Source organism: Hippoglossus stenolepis, chromosome 14 (genome assembly GCF_022539355.2).
Source record: "Hippoglossus stenolepis isolate QCI-W04-F060 chromosome 14, HSTE1.2, whole genome shotgun sequence".
In the NCBI taxonomy this organism is placed as follows: Eukaryota; Metazoa; Chordata; class Actinopteri; order Pleuronectiformes; family Pleuronectidae; genus Hippoglossus; species Hippoglossus stenolepis.
The window spans coordinates 25,560,526-25,588,003 of record NC_061496.1 but is presented as its reverse complement, the minus strand read 5'-3'; the positions used below and the strand labels follow the sequence as shown (position 1 = coordinate 25,588,003).

The 27,478-nt window shown below is 40.0% G+C and overlaps 1 protein-coding gene across 1 annotated transcript in view; it reads left to right on the top strand.

Moving 5' to 3' along the window:
• Positions 1-27,478, top strand: part of LOC118121298 (inactive N-acetylated-alpha-linked acidic dipeptidase-like protein 2) — a 162,823-nt gene that overhangs the window by 24,726 nt on the left and 110,619 nt on the right. Inside the window, exons 4-5 of the mRNA XM_047342998.1 lie at positions 3,419-3,606; positions 26,576-26,722. Coding sequence (XP_047198954.1) covers positions 3,419-3,606; positions 26,576-26,722 — 335 coding nt within the window. The remainder of the gene's footprint in view (positions 1-3,418; positions 3,607-26,575; positions 26,723-27,478) is intronic.

Genomic DNA, 27,478 nt, shown 5'->3' with positions numbered 1-27,478 from the left:
TCATCGCTGTACATCAATAAGCAGCATAACAATAAAACTTGAAAATGCAGATGTAAGCAGCCCTGTTGTTTGACCCAAAGCAGCCCAATGGAACTGGCACACAAACAGTAAAATAGTGGTTATCAATGCTGAATGTTAACTCACGGTGGAATATGTTCTGGATTGAAAGTTTGTAGCAGCTGTTGTGTAAACTTGGCTGAGAAATAAGAAACGTAGGAAGTGCATTGGTTGGTTACACATAGAGGACACATTCAAGGTGCTCTAAATGATATTGCAGTCTCTCGTACGACCTCATACATATTTTTTCCAAACTCCTGACCATTAACTATTTACTAAATAATGACACCGGGTCACTCATCAAAAAATGCCACCTTCCTAGTACAGCAGGCTATCACCACTGGAATCCGGATATTTGCTTATTGGCCACACCAGAGAGGATCTTTGCAAATTTGAAACAGCTCTCATTTTGTTGGGGGAAATTGCTGAAGCAATACAATTCGAGAGCAATAGTTGTATAACTTTTTGAATTGAGAAAAAGAGTTTGATATTTTCATTGTTATGTGAGTAGTAGCTTGACTACATTGACTTCAGTGGGTGGCTGTTAAATGTCAAGGTGTTTGTTCATAGAGGAGCATCTAACTCCCTCACTCCCCACGTCAGAACAGAAGCGTTGTCTGATCGTTTCAGCTCTAAGAGCTGTACTGTAACATGTTGCAGCCTACAGAGACATTACATCTGTTATATCCACTGCATGCGTATTTACATACGCACAAACTGGAGCTGAACAAATTCTACTGAGTCCTTGACTGACAATCAATCGGATACATTGGTAGCAAATGTGTCATGAAGCTCTGGATAACAGAGTGGAGAGATAAAAAAAACATGTGTCTTGGGAGGATTTCTCCAGATGATTAACTTTTGCAGCTGATTGGTCAAAGGCCAAAGGTCTAAGATGTCTCTGCATTGGTTGGGAAACGATTCCTCGTAAAATGACGTTGTATGAAAAGTGACATGAAGAAGTCACAAGGAAGTCAGGAAGTGACATTATCCATAGTTCAGAAAAAAAAAATTCCAGATAACTCTGCATCCTACACAACTATGGACCTAAAGCTTAGTTAGATTGATAAGTTGTCATCATACAGTGTAACTGACAACATTTAATCTTAATGAAATGTGATTTTTACAATATGAATTGGTCAGCATTGCATTGTATGCATCTGCCCTCAGGTGTGTTTTTTTTATTTCATGGATAAGTGTTTTTTTTTTTATCAAAGCATCATTTTGTCTTCAGTGTGTTTAATCTATTCTAAATTCAAATAAAGTTAATTGCACTTTTACATTTGACTGATTCGAAGCAGTTTACAGTTATGGTTGCTCATGTGATTTACAGCTTCTCGCAGTACAATAACATGTTGTCAGATTCTCAGGCGAAGCTCGCAGGCTTCTCTGAGCAGCTCTTTTCTCACTCGGAGTCATCAGTGCTCCGTGTTGGAGCGACGAGGTTTGCTCTGTTCTTCTCTTCCCCTGCAGGAAGCTGCTTTGTGCATCCACACTCGACGTAGGGCCTTTGTAGAAAATGTAAGGCATTTCTCAAAGAGAAGCCTGGAGCATTCGTGTTTGTGTGTTTCTGTATGTGTTAGAGTGGAGGAGTGTTTCCTTGGAAAACACTGTTTAAATATCATTTTTTCTGATAGTTTACTGAGTTATGCTGTTGAACTTTTTAATTTTCTCTTCATTATTCAGAAAGTCTTGCTGCTCTTGACACTATGACCTCTGTAAAAATTTCAACAAATGTACGATGCCATATTTTCAAATTAGAAAAAAAAACACGTGACTGTCACTTTTTGTGATCAGATGTGTCCTTGGAGTTAAATGGAACAAGATCCAAAGCTATCACCAGACAGTTCAGTTTTTAATCTGTTTAAATCAATAAATCAAAGAAAAAGGAAAACCACTTTAACAGGGAATAAAACGTAGAAACGTCAGTGCAGTAGTTGTCACGTTTTACAGAGCACAACAACTGATAAAATGTTTACAACATTCACGAGAAGAGACAGTGTCTAACATAAATGAAGGGGGTTATTTATCAATTGTAATAATAGACATGTTGCTAGTATTAGTAGTAGATGTGAGTAGTCCTATTCTATATCTACACAGTCTAGTTGTAATCAGGATCCACACTCAGATGCCACCTCAATTTTATCTGCACACCACACACAGTTCACAGTGAAGATGATCTCCCAACACACTTTCAGGTCTATTTGTTGAAAACATAAATATTTGCAACACTTCCTGTAAGAATTTCAAAGTAAAAGCACTCTGGCGGTTCGGTTGACTGAATCCTCAACAAGTTGTTTTTATTATTATAATAATTCAATGCTCTGTATGTTATTGTATATCTTTTAAAAGCTTTGTATAGCTCACATTTTGATAATCCGAGTGAGTAGACGCACAGTTGCTGCTCTGTAATAGCAGCAGCGTATTTTGCATCTTGCTGTGAGGCTGCAGCCATTTTTTATCAATAAATTCCACCCTCTCTATACCTGGGCCTCTTCTGCCAGACCTGCTTCCTCACCATGCACCTATTAGTTTGACAGAACTTCACCTGCTTTGACAAGAATTGGAAATAAACCCTCTGTGTTGGGACACATGTTGAGATGGGATTTTGTGTTATTGTGTGGACAATTATTTAGGTTTGTTAACTTGGCTAATAAAAGAATTGAGGAGAGATTTAAAAAAAATGTAATAATGCAAGAAAACTATATAAGGCTAAATTATTATATTGGCTTAACTTGTTGCACATAATTGAGGTGTGGGTCAAAAAATACAGTATCCATCTCCATCAGTCTGCTAAAATAAACTAAATGAGACAGTGTAATGTTGTTTTATTAAACAGTTAAACCATCTATTATATTTGTTTCATTATTTATAGAAACTTTTAAATCCAATCTGTGAAAAATAGTTTGTTAAATGTTTCTCTAATTGCTTTAGAGACGTTTATGTTAAGATCCACCGAAGACACCAAACCTCAGAAGTTGCACTACATAAAATATCTAGAGTATTTTGAAAACTGTGTCTAATACACTCTTATTTATCAGATGCACAGTCATCATGTCACGTAACATTGAATCTTTACTGTCTCTCCTATATTGAAGGAGTCATTAGTTTCATATCCACATTTCATATTAAATGTTTACATTTTTTGGGGATCACAAAATGTTATATGTTCTGACGAAGCCAACATGACTTCTGCCACAAGTATGGTTAAAAGAGAAATGCCAGGAAACCCCCCAAACACAGCTGGATTTCTCATTATGGCAACTGTACTATTCGTCATGTAATTAATATGGATAAAAGTAGCAGTATACTGTGGTACTATACATAGGTATGACTGTATTTTATTTATTTTTATCTCCAGATCGCTACGTGCTGGTTGGCAGTCGCCACGACAGTGACCAGAGAGGCGGGGCCTCAGCTATCATGAATCAGCTCATCGCGGCCCTGACAGAGCAGACCAAACAAGGATGGGTGCCGGACCGTACCACTGTGTTTTGCTCGTGGGGAGGCTCAGCCCTGGGAAACATTGGGTCCTACGAGTGGGGAAAGGTCAGCAAGCACGAGAGCATCTGCCTTATAAATGTCAGCTTAGAGGTCAACGTTGGTGGCTTCTGGAGTGATTTAAGCTGATGTTAGAGCACAAGAAATGAAATAGTCACTGGAAACACATGTTTACTATACCATAATACAGCATATGCTACTTCTTCTCTCTCAGACATGATGTATGTGGGCTTGTTAGAAGTTTATCAGCCATTAATATAAAGGCTACAGTTGGTTCCTTGCAGCTTCGAGCTTGTGAATACCAAACTAATTTTGACTGAACCTTGGGTATAATTTTTCAAATGTGAATGGAAATAGCCACAATTAACAATTACAGGAGAAAAAAAGTGTTCCTTTTATATTTGTGTTCCCAGACAGACTTGCTTTCACAGCAGGTCGCCCACCACAGCTGCCATCACACTGTTATTTTGATAGAGTATGTCTCATTTATGATTGACTATTCATTTAAATTTGTTCTTATTCCCACATAACAGTACAGTTTGACTGACAACAGCTGCCTTTAAAATTAGAATAAATAATCACACTGATGCTTGCACAATTATTCCCTAGATATGTGTGATAAAACTGTAAATGTTATTTTGAATCTGATGTATTTAATGACATTAAATTAGACTGGCAGCACAGGCAGAACTGGCAAGGACAATAATGTCATACTTAAAACTGAAAAATAGACTTTTTGTGGATTTGAGCTAATGAAGAGAAGATGAGTATGACAATTATACAATTAGGAACGTGTTGGAGTAAAATGATGATAACCCCTCTGTGTGTGTGTGTGTGTGTGTTTCCCCCCCCCCGCAGGATAACAGTGTTGTCCTGCAGAGCAGTGCGGTGGCCTACGTCAGTCTGAACTCTCCAGTCAGAGGGACAGAGACTCTGAGAGCTGCAGCTTCACCGACTCTGCTGCAGCTCACCTCCGACATACAGAGGGTAATTATTACTGCAGCTCCTAGTGCTGCCACTGCTGCTGCACCTAAAATCCCTGCGAACCACTCCAAATGCACACTTTAAAAAGACTATCTGTGTCTGTATCACAATTAAAAATACCACCACTGACACTTTTATGGCTTCTAACACAACTGGCCAAGATGATTCCTGGTATATTTTATTGTGAACCTGACCAAAAGGTTGGTGTAAGGGGCTGAGGGGATAGAGTGGGTCGATCATTAACTAGGTTGGTGGTTCGATACTCTGTTCGAGGTACCGAGGAGTTATTGGGCAAGACATTGAAACCCAAATTGCCGGCAGTGTATGAGTGATAGAGATAGTCCTGCACATGTATGAATGTGTGTGTGAACAGGCGAATGACAAAACGGTACTGTAAAGCACTTTGAGTGATTATCAGGATTAAGTTTATAAATACAGACCATTTACCATGAAAAAAAATCAATCATTGGTTGATCTTAATATCCCCAGGTAATCAAGAATTGCTATGAAACATGAGATTGAACTGATTACATGCTTCAGACATCCAGCAGAGAAAATGTTGCATTTCATCTGAGTCACAAAGACGCAACTGTTGAATATAAATTCAGTTGAATTTCATATTCTCAAAAGAACTGAAGCCCCCATAGCCACGTGTGATTGTTTAGAAAGTGGCATGTGCATTAACTCATCACATTTTGATTTGAAGTGGGTGGAAGAAAAATTATTTATCCCTAATGCTCAAGGCCAGAGCTATCTCACTATATTTACCTTTTCTCTGTCCAGCTTCCTTCAGACGCTCATGGGGCCATGTTTTCAACATAGAGAGGAACAACAATCAAACCCCTTCGATTTTTTTAATCGGTTCCTTAAGTTTGATCCACCATCCCTCAGTGATTTATAATCCTTTAAGGGTCCACAGACCCTTACGGACTGAAGGACTATAAATAATCAAGCAGCAGACAGTGAATCAGACTTCATGACTGCTTCAGAGGTAGGGAGTCGCCTCCGTTTCACTGGCTTGCTGCTTTATGATGCTGGTCAATCTGAGCTTTACACTTGGCGCTGATGACTGGGTGGGTTTTTGGGGGCTCAGTTGTATTTTTTCCACAGTTTAGGATTCATGTAGAAAAATACATGTGAGTGGTCACAGGGAAGTAAAGGAACAGTCAGCATTACTGCCATTAGAACAACTCATTGCAGATTCACAGAGAATACATGGAAATATTAAGAAATCCGAGTGTCTATAGATTGAGCAATTGTGACCAATATTACAGTTTAATAATACTTATTGCAATGGCTGGGTATCGTTTGGACTTTCTCCGATACCAATAATAAATCAATACTTTTAAAGGGGTTCTGCTGCCTTAACGCTGCCAGAACCGATACAATACTTTTTTCTTCAAAAAAAAGCACAAAAGGATGCTTGGTCATGAGAACAGCTTTTATCTTGCTAAGCGGAATTTTATATGTTATCAGTTTAAGGTTCACTCAAACACGCCCACACTGACAGCTGATGTGCTTGCCATGGGGTCACGCAAGCAGTCAAACACGGAGCATCCCGATGCATTTAAATGTATTAAATGCATCGCCTGGTCCTTTATTAGATCTGAATTGTTTTCAAACATTTACTACACGTCCCACTGTCCTTTGGCATGAAATACAGCCACACTTTCAACTTTTAAGGTTCAGGCCTTTTGCTGTATTGCCGACGAGTTTGAGGTAGCTACTAGCTAACTGTAGGCTAACGTTATGTGCTACCAGAGCCATATCGAGAGTGTGTCACCACCAGAGTTAAGAGTATTGCTAACTCGGCATGTGCTGGGATGTTTATGTTGTCTGTAAGCAGGGAAGTTATTTCAGGACGGAGCTAATGAGTCACCGAAATCTATGTTGTGATTCAGTCTGGTAGGTACTGGACAAGTAGGAACTGGATTTTGGTATCAAACCCAACTTATTGCACTTTAACAATATATTTATTTATTTTTATATAATACAATAATGTATTCTAATTAGGGTTTTATATTGTAGAAATCATCTCACTGTAATTGACATTGTTTACCACTGTTTCTGCTAGGTTGCCGGCTAATTGTCTGGTTGAGATCTTCTGAGCTCCTTTTCTTTTTCACTGTGATCTCTCTTTCTCACTGTGATCTCTCTATATAACTCGTTTTAATTCTCACACTGTGCAGCAGTCACAGTTTCATAACATGTTAGTACATCAGTGACCAGCCACAACAAAAGGGGCTTTGACTCTTTAGAGTATGTCACCTATTCTGTGAGAGGGGGAGGACAACACTCTCGGTATGATGGCCGCTAAGTCCACTCTCTTCACTTCCCACACTTCACATTCTCACAAAGTGTTGAGGCCATTCTACTGATGAAGTGTAGTTCTATGACTCATCCTCCAAACCTTCTTCACAACTTCTACCATCTCTTTAAACTTTAAAAACTTTCCCTTTTGAAAAAGAAAACACCTCACTGTCACTGTTATTTCCTTCCTCCTCTTCCTCCACTACCTCCTGCTCCGTTTTCATGTTCTTTCACATCTCCCTTAAGCGCTACATCCCTTTCTCGCCACCTTGCTGTCTCTCCTATCACCTCCTAATATTTCCTTTCATTAGCAGCAAGTGCCGCATCCCCCCCACCCTTCCATTTCCCTCATTAAAACCTCCCTCTCACCTCGCCTCTGCCATGTCTCTGCGTCTCTCCAGGTTACGCAATACAGTATTTTTTTATTTGTGTCTTTAGGTAAATCTTCCATCCTCAGGGATGACTCGTGTTGCTGCCGGGCGCCTCGGCAGGTACAAGGGGTCACGAATGGACGGATAGTACTGTGCGAGGTCCCTTTATTCCTCTGCTCTACCATAAACTAACTAATTAGGAGGAATAGCTACCTGTGACATTCAGCTCTAATGAAGCTACAGACAGCCTCTGCCATAGCTGTATAAAGAGAGGAAGGGAAAAGGAGACTGAGAGAAAGTAACTTCAACTTTTGATGTTCCGTAATGAAACAGGAAAAAAAACCTCTGACAATGTGTGAGCATATTTGGGGCTCCTGCTTCTGCTCCGCTTTCTCTATCGTATTCATTCATTCTGTCAGACTTCTTTGTGCAGCAGCTCCAGCATTGTGTTCTTTTCTGCTGCCACAACTTTGCTCACCAATCCGCACTGAAAGAAGTAAGAGACACTTATCAGTGTGGTATACGGTTATTACAGCTATAATATTATCTTCACCTGATCTGTAATGACTCCCATAGGTACTGAATTTTGTTTGCACACAATCGTGTCAGAGCTTCTGCCTGATAATTCTGAATCCCTACTTCGAAAACCTAATGTAACTGCTTTCTGTGACCACAGGGGGCAGTAGAAACCAGCTATAAACACAAGCGTATTCACCTTGGTGATTTGATTTTAAATTCCCAATCAAACAGCTGCTTATTTAGACATTCAGCTGATACAGGACAACATTATCATTGATTAGGAGATTTGCTTCCATCCACCTGATGAATGCAAGTCCAGCATTCACTCTGTTTGCCTTCTGTCCTCGGTCTCGACCAACTCCTGAGGGAGATTTGTGGAATATTCCCTGTTGTTTGGTGAAAAGGAGGCAGCGTACTGTGGGTTCGTCACTGAAAACAGCTGCCTAAAGGATCAGGAACAAAGCCATTACATTTTAATGTAGGTAACGGATCAAATTATTATGAATTGTGAGATAAAGAATTTCCTCCTTTTTCCCAGAGAATAATTCATAGACCTAGATGAAAAAAATCTGGTCCATTTAGAGAACTAATCTATGAAAGTGGAAAATGTGGTGCAGCTTGATTGAATTTGAATGGACGGCTGGGCCTTGGAGTTGGTATGGGCTCTACTTCTAGTTATAAATAAATTGACAGTGGATGCTTTAAAGAAATGTTTAACAACCAATTTACCCTTCATATATAAGAAGTATTTTTTATTAGCATTTTGCAACATAGCATATTTGAAATACTGTATAATATGTTTTGCATTTGACAAGTAACAAGTGCCATTCCAACTTTGTGTGTATTATTTTTGTCTCTTAAAGGGTTAGGGTTAGCAGTTAGGAGTATTTTTGTGCAGAGGTCATAAATGATCCATTACCATTCTAGGAAGTTATAGCCGATTGCTCCAATGTTTCCATGTAGCCACTTATGCATCGCGTTTTCAACCTTTAACGTTCCAACCAGCAGAGTGTTTTGATATGGAAACAAATCAAAAGGGCCACGATGCATCATTTAAGCTCGACAAAGTGAGACTGAACAAACCAGAGAATCCTGAAAACATCCCTTTGTGTTGTGTTTACTCTTTATTTACCCTCTCGTCTCGTCTCGTTGTATCTAATTGTCCGTTCAGTGGCAGCTGTCCCTGGCACACTCTATCACTCTATTCATCATCACAACAGTCTCTGAGCTGCCTGAGGTACGCTCCCCACCTCCCAATATTTAGAAACAGGTCTAAACATGTCATTAATTATGTTTGTGCAACGGCCGTAATGCTTCCATACTTATCTTATTTTGCAGGGACCTGTCTTCCGAATCAAGATGCTACTGCACTGATAGTTTTGGAATGGGTGCTTGGGAACCAATTATATCAAAACTAGATGCTCTTTTTGTAGGAGATTTACACCAGGAAGGGGTGGGGGGCAACAGGGGGGGTAGATGAACAGAAAGAAGGCAACAGGATGAGAAACAAGGGGAGCTCTGGTGGCCAGAAGAATACAGAACAAATGAAGAAGATCTTGTGCTTTAATTGGGTACTGTTCCATAGATGCATGTGTGTCTGGTCTCCAGTCGCAGTGTGGGTGGCTTGCAGCAGGATCCTCCGTTTGAAAACAAATGGTCACTAGTGGACAGTGTATTGTTAGACTGAAAAAAAGACCAGGGCGGCCAATCCTTCATTGTCCCTCTCCCCGAGAAATGGTCACGGGGTTTAGTCAGTTATCGTGGTGTGATTTAATCCCCTCTCAGCACTGGAGACCAAAGTTGTTTATAGTACATGCTACCATAGCCTTAAGTCAGTGTGACATGATTCCATACTGCCACCTCTTCTGCAATGTTCATGTGGAGCACACGCTATACATATCTGTGTGTGTGTTGGAAAAAGTAAAACCTGTCTCATGTTTTGAATTCTGTCTCTGTTTCACTCAAAATGTAGAGACTCTTTTCTCTTCTCTGCCTTGTGCCTCTGCCAAGGAAGCTATGTTCTTGTCCCTGTTTGTTTATCAGCAGTATTACGCAAAAAAACACTTCCAACAAATTTACATGAAACTACGATGGAACATGAGCCAAGAAAGAACCTAGGTTCCAGGATTTTTTTATGTCATCACTTCATCAATGTAGGGAGTATTTTCACTGAGAATAATACACAGATTGATGGAAAAAATATCTGGCATAATTAGGGGACTGATCTATGAGTGTGTACAATTTGGTGCACGTCCAAATAAAAATGCTGACCTAGCAGATGTAAGATTCACAAGAGGACTGTTGGCAATGGCGAAGGTGTGTTTCCTGAAGTCGGGCACCGTCCCTTCTTCAGACCAGTCGAATTTCTTCAAATGATACCTGAGAGTTAATTGAAAAGTTTGTGGGAGCCTCAACTTGTGTGTGGACATTTCTTGTCTTCTGGTACTCTTCGCTTCTGTCAGGCACCTAGTCCTGATCGCGGTTATCGAATATCCTAACTTAACAAGGTGATGAACAACCAGAATGCACTGGACTGTTGAGCTGCCAGAGATGCTTTGGCAGAATCTCTGCAGAACCTCTGGACAGGAAGCATTTCTTAGCTTCATTTAGATAAGACTTGTATTATTGATAAGGCAGATGCCTTGTTGACCTATTAGTTGTGTGTGTATAGAGAGATTTAGGGACACTTTCAGTCTTGAAATGAGCACTGATGGAAGCTACCCTTCTTTCCCCATGAAGGGACTTCATGTAAAATAAATGTAAAATAATCTGCCGACGTTTGTTTTATAATTCATCATCTGAGATTCTGTTTTTCTGTGTGTTTATTATGTTTTTGACTGGTTGTTTTTCTCAATGGTTATTGGGGCCTAGCTGGATAAAAGTGATGTCATGTATTCCCATGCACCAACAAGGAATTCGTGAAAAAGCTCATAATAGTTGTGTGGTTAGTTTTTTAGGTTTTAATTGTTGAATTTTGTTTCCAGACTTCAGTATTAACGTGAACATTTGATATTTACAAACCACATTTTCAAAGGTTTTACAGTTCATTTGTGAACTAACCAATAATTGTTTTCGTTTAGCGGCTCCTTCCCTATGAGTCTCTGGGTCATCATCAAACCTCAATGAATAATGTCACTGTCAGTTTGTGAGCCCATGTATATACAAGCTCATCGCATACATCATATCATAACCCATCCACTGGCATGCTGATGAATGTGATTAGAGATTTCCCAGCCACTGTTACGATGGGGTGAGCACACACACACTGTAGGTAGATACCGCTGATGATATATTGATGAGCTGTGAAACACGCTCCTGCTAACCACACTGGTGGCCTTAATTATCTCCCCATGAATCAAAAGTTGAATTTGTTACCCGTTACACACAAGTGTCTGTTGGATCCACACCACGGTCCATACCCAGAGTGATAAATTAAATCTCCGCTACAATTTGAGGAACATATTAATAGCACAGCGTTTCCTAAATCATCTACAGCTTTATGCTGCAGTAGACAAGTGTCTCCTAGTGTGTCTGTCCCACCCTCATCTTGTCCCTCTTACTTTCTCCCTTTCATTCTCCACCACACCCACGTGTTTCTACAATATTCACATATAGTCCTGTATTTTAGAGCACAGACCATAAACAGGGCATCGGGCGAATTCGGGTAATCTGGGACACCAACGCTCCAGTTTGTTTATTTCCTTTTTTTCCCCATTTCTGGTTAACTAACTAGCACATAATCAGTTTGCTCTCTAGGACAGAGATGATCCAACAAGCACTGAGTCTGTCCTGTGGTCTGCAGCCATTGGTTTAACCAAACATGTGGAGAAGACAATGGGCTGATGGATGATGATGGTCCCTCAACTGTTTGTTTCCCGAGTATCCCCAATACAATGATTGATCCGTTATTGTTACTTTTGCTTGTTGTTCGTTGAATTTTAATTGATTTTTAAAAAGTGTGATACACCTTCATTAGAATGTTTTAAATAATTTTTACAGTTTCTTTATACGCAAGGGTTCTTTATGAAAAAATATGTTTACATGCTATTATGAATTAATGCTAATTTCAAAATACAAAACAATCTTTAGTATTACAGAAAAGGTATGATATCTAATGTGCAAAACAGATATCAGATTAAGTAACAGAAGTCAAAATGGCAAACCCAGATTATTTGAATTCACCCTACTTGCAATTCCCTTAAGTAAGTCAAGAATGATAAGAGCTACCGTGTGGTCCAAGTTTTTTTTGTTGTTGTTGTTTTTTCAAACTCTGGTTAAGACTGAGAAACAGTGACTTTAGCCCTTGCTTGGTGAAATAAATGATTCCATGTTCAACCAGCTTTTGAAATCCGTAACCCACTTTCTGCATGTGACACAGGGTTGTATTGTGCAAGCGTGGACCATTCAAAACATGTTAATGCAAACCCAGGTCCTGCCTGACATAGGGCATCAGAACGATTGAGGAGTTTATTTCCTGTACTTGCCATGGACTGCCCGCATGGCATGTTAACACAAAAGCCGTAACTGTTGTGTGTCACTTTGTTTGTTTTTTTGTAAATAACCAGCAACCCTCCGGAGTGAAGGGAATAAGAGGTGCTAGCTGTGTTCTGTACGTAGGCTGTTCTCTGACTGACGAACGAGAGCTTCATGCAGGCCGACTGCAACCAATGCTCATCTATGTCGACACCCCCATCTGTTGTGCTGCGCAAACATACTGCTTACATCCACCGTTAAATATTTAAATGGATTTGGTACATTCATAATCGTCATTTTCCACAGATATAAATAAACATAGATTTATTTGCAATTCATTAACATAGATTTGTAAGTGCCACATATATTACCATGGGGATAAGTCCCCATTGTCCCCAGTGTAAAAGACACATATGCTTACCCATTGAGGAAACCTTTTTGCATGCACATAGCAGTGCCAAACCTCTTCAACCTGAAACTGTTAATCATAACTAAAGTCTCATATAAAAGCTGCTCCCCCAAAACAATAACCATGAATAATTTAGATCATCCACGCAGCATATCTCAAATGCCATAGATCGCTGCATGTTTCCAAATATGGTGTATTTCAAACATAATTTGTATTCACTGTGACAAATCATCCTCTCGTGCTAGCTCTTAGCGTATGCGCTCACTGGAAACATAACGGCTGATATTTTAATTGAATTATGACACCATGACAGGCTTTCAAACACGACGACGGGATGACAATAGGCCAGATTCAGAATTACAGTGTAAATGGTAAATATGAACATCATCCACATTAGGGAATATGCAAGGAAGTCTAATTTATATGTCTAATTTATGTTTCCCCACATAAAACCTGTGGGAAAAGAAGCTGACGGTAAATCAGCAGAATGAGTCTCCGACTTTATGGCCGTGCAGCCATCCAAGATGGTTCGACAGAACACTTGGCATAATGTTTGAAGTAGTACGCTGTCGGCAATATGTTTGAATTACCACAGTTCTGGTATTGTCAGGAAGGGCATTGTGCGACTGCAGCAGGCTCCACGAATCTGCATAATCACAGGGAGACGCCGTTGAGCCTCAGCTGGTATTGATGTGGCCGTCATTGTGGTCCCTCCATCACGGTTTCACATTACAGCGACAGCAACAGAAGCAGGGGGACACATATGAAAATGGGTGTAAGGAGAAGAATGAGCCCAGTTACCACTTGTGGCTGGTGCTGCCGTGTCACGCCTTCATCCAGCTGCAGTTTGTAGCTGCTCTGGTCTGCAGATGTCACACTATTTGAAATGAAAGCAGGTTCAGTCGAGTAGCTAGAGTTTCTTGAGATTCATGCCTACTTAATAGATGGCCCCTAAATCTATTAAAGACAGATTACAGTCTAATTTGTGTTTAACCTTTGGCCTCAGAATATGCATAATTGCTCTTAGCGAAGATTAATCAATGTCTATTTTGTAAGTGCACAGTTTCTCTGCAAGGTTGATTTTAACCCACTCAGCAATCATTTGATCAGTTGCTAGGAGAGAAAAGTACAGAGGAGTTATTTACTGTGAGTGGGGGGGGGGACAGCATGTTTACAAACAGATCAGGCATCTCAAGGGGTTATACCATCTAATTAGATTTTCACAGCACATACTTGAATGTAAACACACAGAATTGTGTGTTGACTCTGGGGCTACTTTATATATGGTGTACATTTCCATATGTTTTACCATTACGCATCATGAATTATTTGTTATTTTAGTTTTACATTTGACTAGTTTTGCATTTGCACTCATGGTAAATAGTGACCCCTGTTTAAAAACCAGTCACGGCAGCATTTTGCTAAACTTCTAACCTTCACATATTGTTCTGGGTGTTTAGGAGACAACGGCTGAATTCATCCTTTGCCAACCTCTCCTCAAGTTTCTTATTGTCGGAGCATTTATGTTAATGAATGTTTTCTGAGGCCCTTTGGCAGCACACAGCTACTGTTCATGTTAAACTTAATGTAAGATTGAATGCATCTACTGTCAACGTAACAGCAGGATAATTCATCTTAAATTAATTAAATTGTATGTTTTTTGGTGAAGTACATTAATGCTGCTTTGAAAATCACAAAATTCTGGGCCAATGTGAGAGTCAACCACTGTCGCTCTGTTATGAAATGTATACTTTAAAAGGTTTAACACTTTAATCAAATGTGGGGGGCCACCAGCAACAGCTTGAGTGTTTTTTTCAAATCTATGTTGAAACTAAAGCCCTAATCCACCATTTGTCTACCATTTAGAGACATCCCCTATCCTCTACATCAGCAGTTCCCAAACTTTTTAGGCCACGCACCCCCTTCTACATCCCGACCAGTTTCACGCACCCCCAATCCCCCACACCTTCGCAACAGAGCCTATTCATAGCCGCATTAAATGCATCAACACATGATCAGAACACACGGAACAAAATAATCAAGAGATGGCAACAATGCGCTCTCACATTCGAATGAAACTGAAACACTGCAACAAAGTTTCAATAAATTTCAACAAAGTTACACAAGCCGTCACTTTTAAAGAGCAACGAGGACGGCGAGAGCACACGCACAGGCTCAGAGGCAGATTTGCCCATCATGAGAGAACATGGGGGAAAATGCTGTCACATTTCCAGCCGAATTAAAGAAAAATTGCATCAAATTTAATTTACAATTAACCATACATAACAGCGGTTACGGAAATTAGAACACCATTAATCTGAATCAAATTACAATAAAGTTACACACGATCCACCACCTAAAGAACAAAGAGTGGCACCTGCATAGGCTCAGAAACAGATATGGATAAAAAAGATGATCCATTTGAGGATTTTCAAGAGCAGCGCAGGTGGCTCAGCCTGCAGCAAGAGAGCGAGAGAGGGAGGGGGAGGGGGAGGGGGAGAGAGCACCATTACATTTTTCCTCTCGCGCACCCCCTAGAGGCAGCTCGCGCACCCACACTTTGGGAATCCCTGCTCTACATCTACTGTCTCTGTCACACACACACCATTTGAACCGCTGGCTGAGGCAGCTGCCTGTGCCCGCAGCCGGGGACCACCGTGGTATCGACCGTCAAGAAACTCGAGAGGCTAGAAGCCTTTTCCTTCAATTGACATCTCTGTCAATCTGTGTGTATGTACAGCATCACTTGTTTTTAAAGGAGTCATACGTAGGCTGTTCCAAGCTTGTGTCTCCTCATGCGATTGCAGACTGAGACCAGGTCTCTGTGGGGGGGGCAGCCGTCTGTTGCATTACTTCTGATTCCTCCAACCACATGTCATTTCTGACTCTAGCTCTAAGTTTTGGAGTCACCGATGTGTTGCAGAATGACGCCCCTACGCATGGGGCTAGAGCTTTTGGACAGTGGTTTATATTATATTTAGCAAAAACTAAATTATATGCTAACATTTTTTTATAAATTGTAATCATAAAAAAACGTTTTCTTCTTGTGAAAGTTGAAACATCAAACCAGTTTATTGAAGTGTGACTGTACTGACAGAGTTTACACACCAATACACATACCTCATGAGGTATTTAAAATGTATTAGGCAGTAAACAATTTGGGGATGTATAGCTGATCTTTTGACTTCAGCACAGTCGCTGCTACATTATATCAGCCACGTTACAGCTTTCCTTTACTTTATATGTTGCTGTTTTCCTTTAATATGCAGCATAAAGTGGTTTGAGAATCACTCATCACCTCGTTCTCTTTCTCTGTCTCTGTGTCTTCTTGTCTTTCTTGAATATCCCAGTCACTCTGCATGGCTGGGACATGCTTCTCACTTGAACAGCTGCAAATGGCTTTTCCAAAGAGCACAGTCCGGAACGGAATTATTATTATTATCATCGCACACGTAATGCAAAGTTGTTTTTGTCATTAGGCACTTCGTTGATGCTGCATTCTGATTACAGTACATCAACGCTCCCCGTCGCCCTCTGCCTGTTTGATGTGCCGCAGCGCTGATGTACAAAATGTTTGGGGCTACGCGCGCTCTTTCTGGAAAATGGGAGCAGTGATTAAATTCCACTCTGTTCCTGATGGGAAGATTCTTTCCAAGGAGGGGATTTTGTGAGTAAGCTTATTCACGTCTCGGGTTGTCTTTTTTTATTCAAAAATCTAAAACCAAAACTTAACACTAACACAGCCTCTTTCAAGTGGAAATCCCCTCCATTTGCTCTCTCCAGATGATAATCTAGTTTCAAGCTTTTAAGTGTAAACCCTTCAGAATATTGTGAATTATGTTTCTCTACAACTACACTGCAGGAGCAAATGTAGTAAATGTAGAAAACGTTTGGCTGGATTATATTCAGAGACAACATCTTTTTTGAATGACATGCTACATTTACTAACAGCAGCAGGGAGAGCAGGAGGATGGCTGCTGTAGATTGTGGGTGTACAAAGCACACAACTGTTCCACCAGAGACTGGGGTTCCCATCCGGAGTCCTGTCTTTGGTTTAGGCAACAAAAGTGCTTTGGTTAAGGCTACAGAAAGATGGTGATTTGGGCAAAAAAAGCACAGACTGTGAATAAATAGATATTGATATTAACGCGTCTCCACCATAGACTGTATAAAGACGATGAAGATGGATAACCCGTCTTCACGAGGAATGCCACAGTGTGCTCATTTTCCCAACAGGTAATAAACTCATGACAACACCGGTGTGACTGATTACACCAGACTGTTTATCATCTTTTAAAATCATATTATCCTTCTTAGTCAACTCTCCTTTCAATCAATCATGCAATCTTGCGCAGATGAGTCTTTGCAGTCGTGATCTTGGTGTTGAGCTGCAGTATAAAAGTCCCGTTGATAAATACACTCTGCCAACTGTGCGTCAGTCTCAGCTCTCAATCGTGATGTTTCACCACATTTTTATGGCAATAATTAAGTTATTAGAACTTGCATTAGGCCAGCCACCTGGGGGCAATCCACATTGTTTTTGCTTCACACATAATCGGGTCGCAGTTGGTTTCGTACAAAACATGTTTGGTGTTACAGTTTAGATGAGTAGAAACGTCATTTGATTTGACATGGTCACTGTAACACATACAACTTTGGAGATTGAGAGCTACTGAGTGGTATGGCTGAGAACTCAAGATGATTTCACACCCTTCTTATCATAGCAGACAAAGAAATTAAATATTGATCCCCGGTGTGGCACGACACGCTGAAATTACCCATTCTCTCTGCTCTCGCTCACTCCTCCTCTCCCTGGGCACTTGCTTATTCTCTCTGTCCTCTTATTTCAACTCGTTTTTTTTTTTTTTTTACACCTCTCTTTTTTATTATTCTCTCTCTAGAACACTCTCCTCACATCTTAACTGTTGATGTTCCTCCCCCTCCAACACTTTCCTCTAATGTCCTGTGTCTGGTTTGAGAGGTAATGGAGAAGAGACGTCCTGTCTTTGAATCTTCTCTTTAGCTGATGGAACGATAGTTTATCTCTGGATATGATCCCACTTTGTGACTTAAGTTGAGGCTCTTTTTTAAAATCTTTTTCCTATTTTTTATTGCAAGAATTCAAAGGCAGCATGGGCCTTTGAAGTGTTGAGGAAATGCCCTAACCTGAGGTGACCTCCAATTCTTTAAAGAGCTCTTTATTTTTCTAAAACCTCGTTTTGATGAAAACAAGGGTGAAAGGTTAAGATGTGTTCATCCATCATCCAACACAGAAATATTGTTCTTTTAATCTTTGTTCTTAGAGAAATTAGAGAAAATAGAGAAATTATTTTACATACTCACACTGTATGGTTGACAAACTTAAATTGAACTTTCATTTGGTTTTAGAAACATTTTCTGTCCAAAATATAAAACACACTAACAAACAAATGAGTTCAATTAACTGTTGAGCCTTCAGTGTACAATAGTCATCATTTTGTTTCAGAACTAACCCATCCATTTTCTGCCACATTACCAGCAGACGAATAAAAGCAGCCCAGATGTTTGTCTCCACAGGCTTAGCAAAACATTCCCAAAACCACTGGTATATAGACAGTTTGACAACAATTGTGGGTGTTGTCACAACGCTATGACAGTGTATGCTGAGGTGCAGAAAAGTGCAGATAATCACTGATATGTATGTCAGTGACATGCTCAGTGTTTCCAAGAGAAACAGTGTTTGCCAGGCCGCCCTCAGTGCATCATGATGTCACAACCAACCTTTCCAAGTCAATTCAGTGTTTAAATGGGTATACATATATATATGTATACAGCCAGGAACTTGGAACCTTTAGAGAATGTGGGTGCGTTTCCACTGCAGAGATCAGGGTGTAATTGAGTTCCAAGGAAATCTTCATACAAATTAAAAAGTCCTTGCTTGGTGGGTGGTACTTTTATTGAATAACATGAATCATTGGAGTTGGGCGTGTGATGTTAAAGATGCCTGATTGGTTGAGTACTCCAGTGTTTTATTTCAGCCAGCCAATCTCCACAAAAGCTTCTTTTTTTTTTTTTATCTTTTCCCTACTTTATGTCGTTAGCATTTCAGGTGTTTTGAATAGAATAGCCTCTTTCTCACAGGAGCACAATTACATTTTCTATAGTGTCATTGTAGCTTTATAGTCTTCTGTATTACTGCCCTCTGCTGGACTGGAGTGGAGCACCATGTTGTAGCTTCTATTTCATCAGCCGGATAATTCTCCTATTTTTTTAAATCTTCCCTAGTCTTTAGACAGTGGTGAAAACGCGGTTGTCTGCAGGAACTAAAAGTCCCAAGTATTTTTTTTCTGGTAAACATGGCTCAAACATTGCTATGACAGTCAGAGAGCAGGCGATGTGCATGAGGTCTGACTGGACTTCAGGTGACCATCATAAAGCTTAGGTAAAGCTCAATAAATACCAGGTGTAAAACAAACTATCCCAAAGAGCATGGAAATCATATATACATATAAATATTGATTCCTAGAGGCATGGTATGTATCTTCTCATAGTGTCTGCTTGGGTTTCCTCCGGCACTGTAGATTCCTCCAACAGTCAAAGACATGCAGATAAGGGTTAGGTTCACTGGAGACTTTAAATTCTCCATAGGTGTGAAGGTTTGTCGGCCCTGTGATAAGCTGGCGACCCCTCCAGGGTGTGCCCTACCTCCCGGCAACATCAGCTGGGATTAGCTCCAGTCCCCTGACAATTCTCAAAAGGATAAGTGGTATGGATGAATGGATGGACTTCTACAGCCTTGAATATAGAACTGACACTAATTCTATTTTAGGAAGAATATTTAGTTTTTCGCAATCATGTTTAACTACAGATCCAGAGCTCGTGACCAAATCGGGTTGGAACACAGATCCACTGCTAAAGAGATTCCTTAGGTTGAGCTCCCTCAATACAACATGCAGGCAAATACCAGATGAAATATATATAGTCCTCGTTCCTGCGACAGACAGAACCTTGTACTCACTAATTTACATTGTTGAATGGCCTCATCTATAGTGAGCAGCAGTGTAGTATTTTTCTAAAGCATTGACCATGGGAGACACTACTGTACATGGTTTAAACTTGTTCACTCATGGATACAAGGTGGACAGTCATTGCTTGTCCAATCGTATACTTGCATGCAAATTGGATTGCTCAGTGGTGGTGGGTTTTCTTTCTAATCACAGTCGTTCATGCAAATCGAGTTTAAATGAAGTTTATCCAATATCTTGGTTCAGCAGCAGTGTCCCAGTAGAAAACACAACCAGTGAATACAGAGGAGGGGATATGCAGTTATACTGCATACAATCAAAGCAACAGCTGCTAAGTGTAATTCACTTCAATATGAAATCCAATGCAACAACATCAATCTAAATGCCTAAAACGTTCTTACAGTTGAGTTAACTGTGACATTATTAGCTTGGTAAGAATTGCAGAATTTGCTTCAAGGAGATTTAATTGGACTGCATTTAGTTGTGCTGATATTGCTATTATGTCTAGGTTTTTCACGTAGGTTTCAGCTGAGCATCACATGTGTGGGCTAGCTATTGCATTTGTTTGTCTGTTTGTTTGTCTGTTAGTTAGCAGGATTACGCAAAAACTACGGGACACATAACAGCGAAAACTTGGTGGAAGGCTGTGGTATGGATCAGGGAAGAAACCATTAAATTTGGTGCAGCTCTAGAGCAGTTCCAGGATTTTCTTTCTCTTTCTTTAACGTTGCAAGAAAAATTCAGTTTAAATGAAGGAATAATGAATTGATCTTGATGAAAAGAATCAGGAATGTTTAGGGGTGTGGCATTTGTGAATGTGTGCAATTTTGTTTATTTTGGAAAATCTGGAACTAGTAGATTTAAATGTGGTTTCATAGTAGTTTAGGCTTTTTCAGAAGCTGTTTGGCAACAACCAGAAAGCTGTAACTTCCACCAGTGGGCAGCTGAGAAAGACAATGTGGTTTTAGCTAGAATGTTTTTTGAGAACATTTTATGATTATTGCCCTCTCTCTACCCCTCAATTTTTATTAATTGCAAATTCAGGGGAAAAAGTCATTGTCGAGATCTGTGTGGTTGATCATTCTGCTATAAACAATAATAAATATACTGTTGGTATATTTTCACAAGTTTTTTTAACTGTGTCTCATGCTAATTTATATTCCATTCTGACCTTTAAATGGCCTGAGAATAATATTATTAATCTGGAACAAGTACTTAAAGTCAATGGATGGATTTTGATTTGGGCACCAGTTACTTGTGGTGTCCCACAGAGATCTGTATTTTGACCTCTTTTGTTTCTGTTATGCCTGGAAGATTTGGCCAGTGCATTACCATCCCCATCCACATTTGTTTTCATCACATAATAATAATGATTAATAAATAGTAATATATTATAATATGTACAATTATATAATCTAAAATAAAACAAATTTAACAAATGTGAATGTTAATACATTAAACTTCATGATATGTGGTGATAAAAACAAAAGTTACTGTAAGTGAAATTCTTTTTTGAGACTTGAATGTGCTCTCTTTTTCCAATATATACTTACACTTACAGAGCACTTTATTAGGAACACCACTGGGTAGTGCCCCCCTCTGCTCTCAAAACAGCCTCAGTATTTTGTGACATGGATTCCACAAGAAAAACTTTCCCCTGAGGTTCTGCTCCATGTTGACATCCCAGCACATCATCTCCTGTCTCAACACATTCAAACAGTTCTACTGGATTCACAGCTGAGGTTCACTGAAACTTTTACTTTGTGCCAGGTAGCATTATCCTGCTGGAAGAAGCCATTAGAAGATGGAAAACTGTGGCCATAAAGGAAAGAGCATGGTCAGCAACTGGACTGTGACATTCAAACCATGATTGATTGGTATTAGGGGACCTGTAACCTTTCTGTCAGCTCCAAACAGTCAGGCTATTCTCCTTTTATTTCTGTCTGTTTCTTTCTGCAGAACTCCTGGTTGGTTGCTACTGTTCATTCTCACTGTCACTGTCTCTTTAGATCAGATTTAGGAGAGCACAGCTGTGGAATAAAGGCCGTCATATGGCCATACAGTCCTCGTCTCTCACAATTTTAAATTCAGGCTTGGATCATATTTGATGAGCCAAACAACATGAATTGTCAGGTTTAATAGTCCTGTTATTTTTATATAATGTAAAGCATGGTAATTGATTTGTGTCCTCTAATGATTGACTGGACATTTAGATGTTTTTATTCCTACTTCACTTTTTGGTGAGAACTTTTTTGTTTTATAATCACACCAGCACAATCCTCATTTTTTCCTGTTAAATATAACATATTAATTTAGGGCACTTAGTCACTCAAAGCTGCCAAGTTGATGATGGTATCTACTTCAGAATATGGGGCATTTAGGACTATGGGAACTTTGGCTACCAATAGAAGTGGAGAGAGAACACAAAAAACTATCCGAAAACAATTACACGTATACAATCACAAGTATAAGTCAAATCAATGATCAAAATAGCCCCAGAAGTATAGACTCCAATTGATAAAAAAAAAAAAATCCTCCCTATTTTTTTCAACACGTTACAATATGGTAAATACATCAGTCAAACACACGCATGTTGTCTGTCAAGTCAAAATGTGACAGGTGTGAATTCATCAGATCCAAGTCGCTCTATCAATATACTGTACGATTCCAGATGCAGCCAAATGGGCCTGTAGTCCCACTGAAAACATCTGAAAAAGACCGACAGTGGCACTGAAAATTATGATTAGACATTATTAACCTGTCAACCAATCATTGTTAATAGAATATTTTATTTACAATGCACTAAAACTGTTTCTTTCTTTTCTCATTTTTGGCTAAAAGTAAACATCTGATGTCTTTACAATTTGCTCCTCTTTAAGGTTTTAATGTGCGCAGCTAAATTGGTTGTCCTTGCACTTGGTACAAGGCCCAAAAGATGCCCTGTCTCCCCGTCCCCTTACAAATAAACCAGCTAAAGAAGGAGGTGAACAGCATTCTGCTGAATAAAAAAAAGGAGAGAAAATAATCAGATGTCATTCTCATAGATTAATATAAGAACGTTCATTCTTTGCTCAGGACAATGTTACTCCACTATATATTTACATTCCAAATACTGGTACGATGCTATATTGATATTTAAAATATCAAAAATAACAAGACAATTATCCATCCAACAATTTTACCTTTTTGCTGATTTGTTCATCGTCACTGCTGAATTGTCATCAGAAGCTGGTCGCTTTCCCGCTGACTAACAAACGGACTCATAATGTTGAACTCTTCATGTTTGACAGGTCACAAGTAAACTGTCAAACATAAACGTTTGAGTGACATAGTTGGAGATGACTTTGTTTGACTCTAGAGCTCAGACAAAGACATGTTGTCTTTCCCCTGAAGTGTGTTACGCGTTGTGCTCAGTGATTGTGTGGTCCACCCTGGGGGCATTGCCATAACTGTGGGTTGACAGTTTGTATTAAAAAAGGAGGGGTCAGCGAAATGTTGGATTGACCACATAGTGACCCGCGATAAAATATAGGTTTATTTGTTTAGGACAGTGTGGGCTGCACATGCAGTTCAGTAAAGGCTGATTTGCCTCGTCTTGTTTTTCCTCATATCCCTAGTGTTAGAAGTCGTGTCAAGCACACAGTGGTTTCTGCTCTGTAATCCACTAATTAACAAGTAAATTCTAATTTTCTCCAAACTAACCAGACAATTAAAATTCATAATTTCCTGTTTGGATTTAAACACTACAGGCTTCATGCACGGCTCCTTCCATGGATTCCACACTAATTGGCCAAGTAAAAAAAATAAAAGCTGAATGTGGCAAACAACATTGTGAAGTCTGTCCTCTGTGTGCAAATTCAATCAACTTTTAAATCATGCACACAACATGAACAAGCACTTATTCCCACTCTGTTAACTCCCACAATTAGGCATACGTGCGTAATGAGATGCACTTCATGAAAACTGATATGTGTGCAAATGCTTTTGTCCTTTCAGGCTTTTAGCCGGACTGAATAAAAAAAGTGCAAGTTTAACGATAGAAATGTCACTGCGGCACTGATGTGCACACTGTCAAGGTGAGGCAAGGTTAAAGGTATGGTTAAGTGGCCTTTAGTCAGTTAGTGGCACCATCTCACAGCAGCAGTTGATGTTCAGAGAGCAACAGCCTACGGAAAAAATTCCATAGTGATGTTTGTGACGATGGGGGGTGATCGGACAGCAGCGCTCTCTCCCCTCGACAGGCCGTCAACAGGAAACTAATTAAATGCAATGTGACAGAAGAATGTGGCGACATCAGACGGGCTCAGCGGATGTGGCTGGTGGGGATAAGCCTCCTGTTGATTGGCCGTTGCATTCTACCCACCCTGGTCTCAACAGTGTCAGTCCAGCAGCCTTGTTCTTTCAATTAAGAATAACACTAGAAAGCAGTTGCTCCGGGTGACAAGCTGCATGTTAGCTGTGACCAAAGCATGAATAGTGTAATTAACCACAGGCCAAATGTTAATAGCGCTCATACCTCACCCTCTTCTTCATTCAGCATGATATGGTGTTTAACGCAATTTTGCTGGTCTATGACGAGAGTGTTGATTAGGTTCAACATTCAGGAAATTTGGAGGCCACAACCTGCAGGACCTTCGTCGTCATGACAGACATCCCCAGGGTGCAAACCTCGTACGCTGTGTTTTTCTCTCTTATTATGAAAATCAATTCTGGAACATTGTATATGATTTGCGGGAATCGGGGACCTGAGAAATTCCTTGAACAGTTAGTGCAGTGGATTTTGTTACGACCAGGAAAAAAAATACAGGTTAAATGCTGCCTCACAAAGACTTTAACACAGATTCAATCCTACTTCCTCTGCTGCAGTCATAATTACTACAGCTACTAAAGCCGCATCATATTCATGCATTTCGAGCCCATTTTGTGTCCCAATATCTGAGCTGTACGACACATTTGTGTCTGACCTGTGTGGAGTACAGCAGGTGTGTTCAGGCGTTCTGCTGTATTTCTGACATCTCAAATACTTTGTTCAGCTGTCGTCAGCCTCCTGCACTGTTGAAGCCGAGCCATGACTCAACACTCAACTCAGTGCCTCAGTACATCTTTTTGCCTTGTGTATATGATACCTCTACTATAGTATATGGTACAACTGTTTGCTTGGGCTCATACACAAAGTGGTTCAATTTTGATGGTCAAAGGTCAAGGTCATGGTGACCTTTTTTGGCTTTTAAATACATTATCTTAAGACTACCTCTAGAGAATCCTTTCAAATGTGGCACAAATGTCCCTTAGATTTACAGATTAACTGTTTCGATTTGGGTTGTCAAAGATCAAGGTCATTTTGGACTCACAAAACCTGTTTTTGGCCTCTTGAACCTTCTCAACCGGAGCCCATCTTAGGTAGCCAAAACAAACCTGCCACTATCTGCCTGCTAGGATGCTATTACTTATAGGGAATTAATTAAGGGTGCTTGATACTTAAATTATATAACTGTTTAACTACAGAAGATAGTATCTGCCTCATACAAGTGAGTGATTAAGATCCTGGTCATCCCCACAAGTAATAAATATCACAAGTCCAGTAAAGGCTGCATTTTAATGAATCCTATCTTTTGAGTAGAAAGTTATGCACATACTGGATTTTCAAGTACCAATTTGTACTTTGTGATGGTTGTAAAGGAAAAGTAAATATATGAAGGAAAGTGCATGACATTCAGCTTTTTCTGCACTTGTTGAACGACACTCTGCTCTCAAGGTTGGGGAGGGGAGCCAACGTGACTGATTAAGAAAACGTGTTATGCCTCCTGCACAGTCGTGGTTGACACATTCTGCATGTTTTCGTCACACTTCCTCAAAAAAAACAATTCTGCCACACAGTTTATCTGTGAGCTGGAATGAAGCGCTGCTACTAAACTGTTGATCCAGTTATATTATTGTAATAAAAGCACTTCAGGGACACCAAGTATCTAATTACCTCAGATGTGTGAAAGTGTTGATTAGATAGATAGATAGATAGATAGATAGATAGATAGATAGATAGATAGATAGATAGATTTGTCTTCGGAAATCCATCTTGTGCATCTTGTTGTCCGACACTTACAGAGAACAATAATACCTCCAACACAGCACAACAGAACCGACACCATACATTACCACAGTAGGCATACACAACCCGTCATATAAAGTGCTCTGCATGTTGTGAGGTGTAGCACCCTCACACACCGAGATTCTGTTATTTATGTGTCACAGTTTGTTCAGGAGTGCGATACTCGTGGGCACAAATGATCTGCGAGTGCTGTTGGTTCAGAGAGATGGCCCCCTGAACCCTCTTCCTGATGGTAAAAGCTGGCATGTGCTAAAAAGGGGATTTGTGCTTCGTTATGGCTTGGCCTTTCTTCACCACCCGAGACTCACAGTTCATCGTCATACAGTTTTTCTGTTGTCCAGCAATCTTACTGGACATATCAACTATTTTATGCAGTTTATTTGTATTATTCACAGTGAAGCAGAAGGTTAGGATGCTCTCCACAAATAAAGTAATAGAAGAGGAACCTGTCTGTTCACTTTAAACTGTCTCAGTTTGCACATGAAAAAATGGTTTCAGTATAAAACCCTCTACTTACCAACACACATGAACACGCAGTCACACATAATTACAATCCTGGGCCCCTGCTTGAATAAATCCAATGAATTCCCCCAAAACACCAGGATCTTCTCAGTAATTCATGTCATAGTTGTCACCCAAGGAATGCTCTTTTGCTGTTGTGAAACTGTAGAGTCCGATCTGATATCTCAGCCAGTTGTGGCAACGTGTTAACCGAACAGATGTAGCGAACCCTGTAACTCATCTAATTCATTAACATGGCAGCATCGTGTTGACCTCTGAGCCTCTGTATTCCATTAAAACCCAGTCTCCCTCCCTATTGTCTTTCTTTCCTCTTTGCCAGAGACAATTGCTGAGTTGCATCCGTGGTGGGAACTGCCCCGGGCCCAACGTCAGCTCGCTGCAGTTGCCTGGAGATGTGAGTTTCTTCGCCAACCAACTGGCTGTTCCCACCGTGGAGTTTGCCTTCGAGCAGACCAAACCGGAGGAGGTATGTTTAGACCTGCTACACATACTTTCACTTTCACATTGTGCCCATTGATGACTCTGTTGTCTGACAACCCTCTCATTACTGTAGTTGAATTTTTTTTTTGCTAAGGTGTGCAAACAGGGAGTTTCTTATCCATGCAAACTCAGGAGGCTGTATTTAGTTGTTGTTTTTTTTTCGCTTTTGAATAATCTGCTGAGTTTGCCATAGGCCAATTTGTTTATCTTCAGATCTTAATTAGAAGTGAAAACTTTCTTAGTGAAGACACACACTCGCAGTCACTAACCTATCATGTGTTTAATAAAAGTCTCCTATTTAAACAAAAAGATTACACATTATTCCACTGCAGTAATTTGTCCAGTTCTGACATGTTGGGGGATTGGGTGTGATAACAGCCATCTGCAGCATAGAAGACTAATGGTTTTATTTTTGCAAAATGGATTATGTCTTTATACAAGCAACAAATAACACATCACACAGCTTACAAATTATGCATGCCCCCATTTACTTCTATTAAAAATGCAGTATTGATGCTTGTTGTACTGCCTTAGGGTGGAAACGCAGAGATTTAGCCGCAGCTAAGTCAGCCCACTCAAATTTGGAACTTTGTGCTTGGACAGCAACTTTGAGCTTAATTAGTGCGAGTGATCTTCATGATGTTTATCTGCCCTCGAGGCATCATCACAACCTGAAAATAATAGGTAGTGGAGGGTGAAATCCACAGCACAGGCTTTATTTAACAGAGACAAAACACAAAAT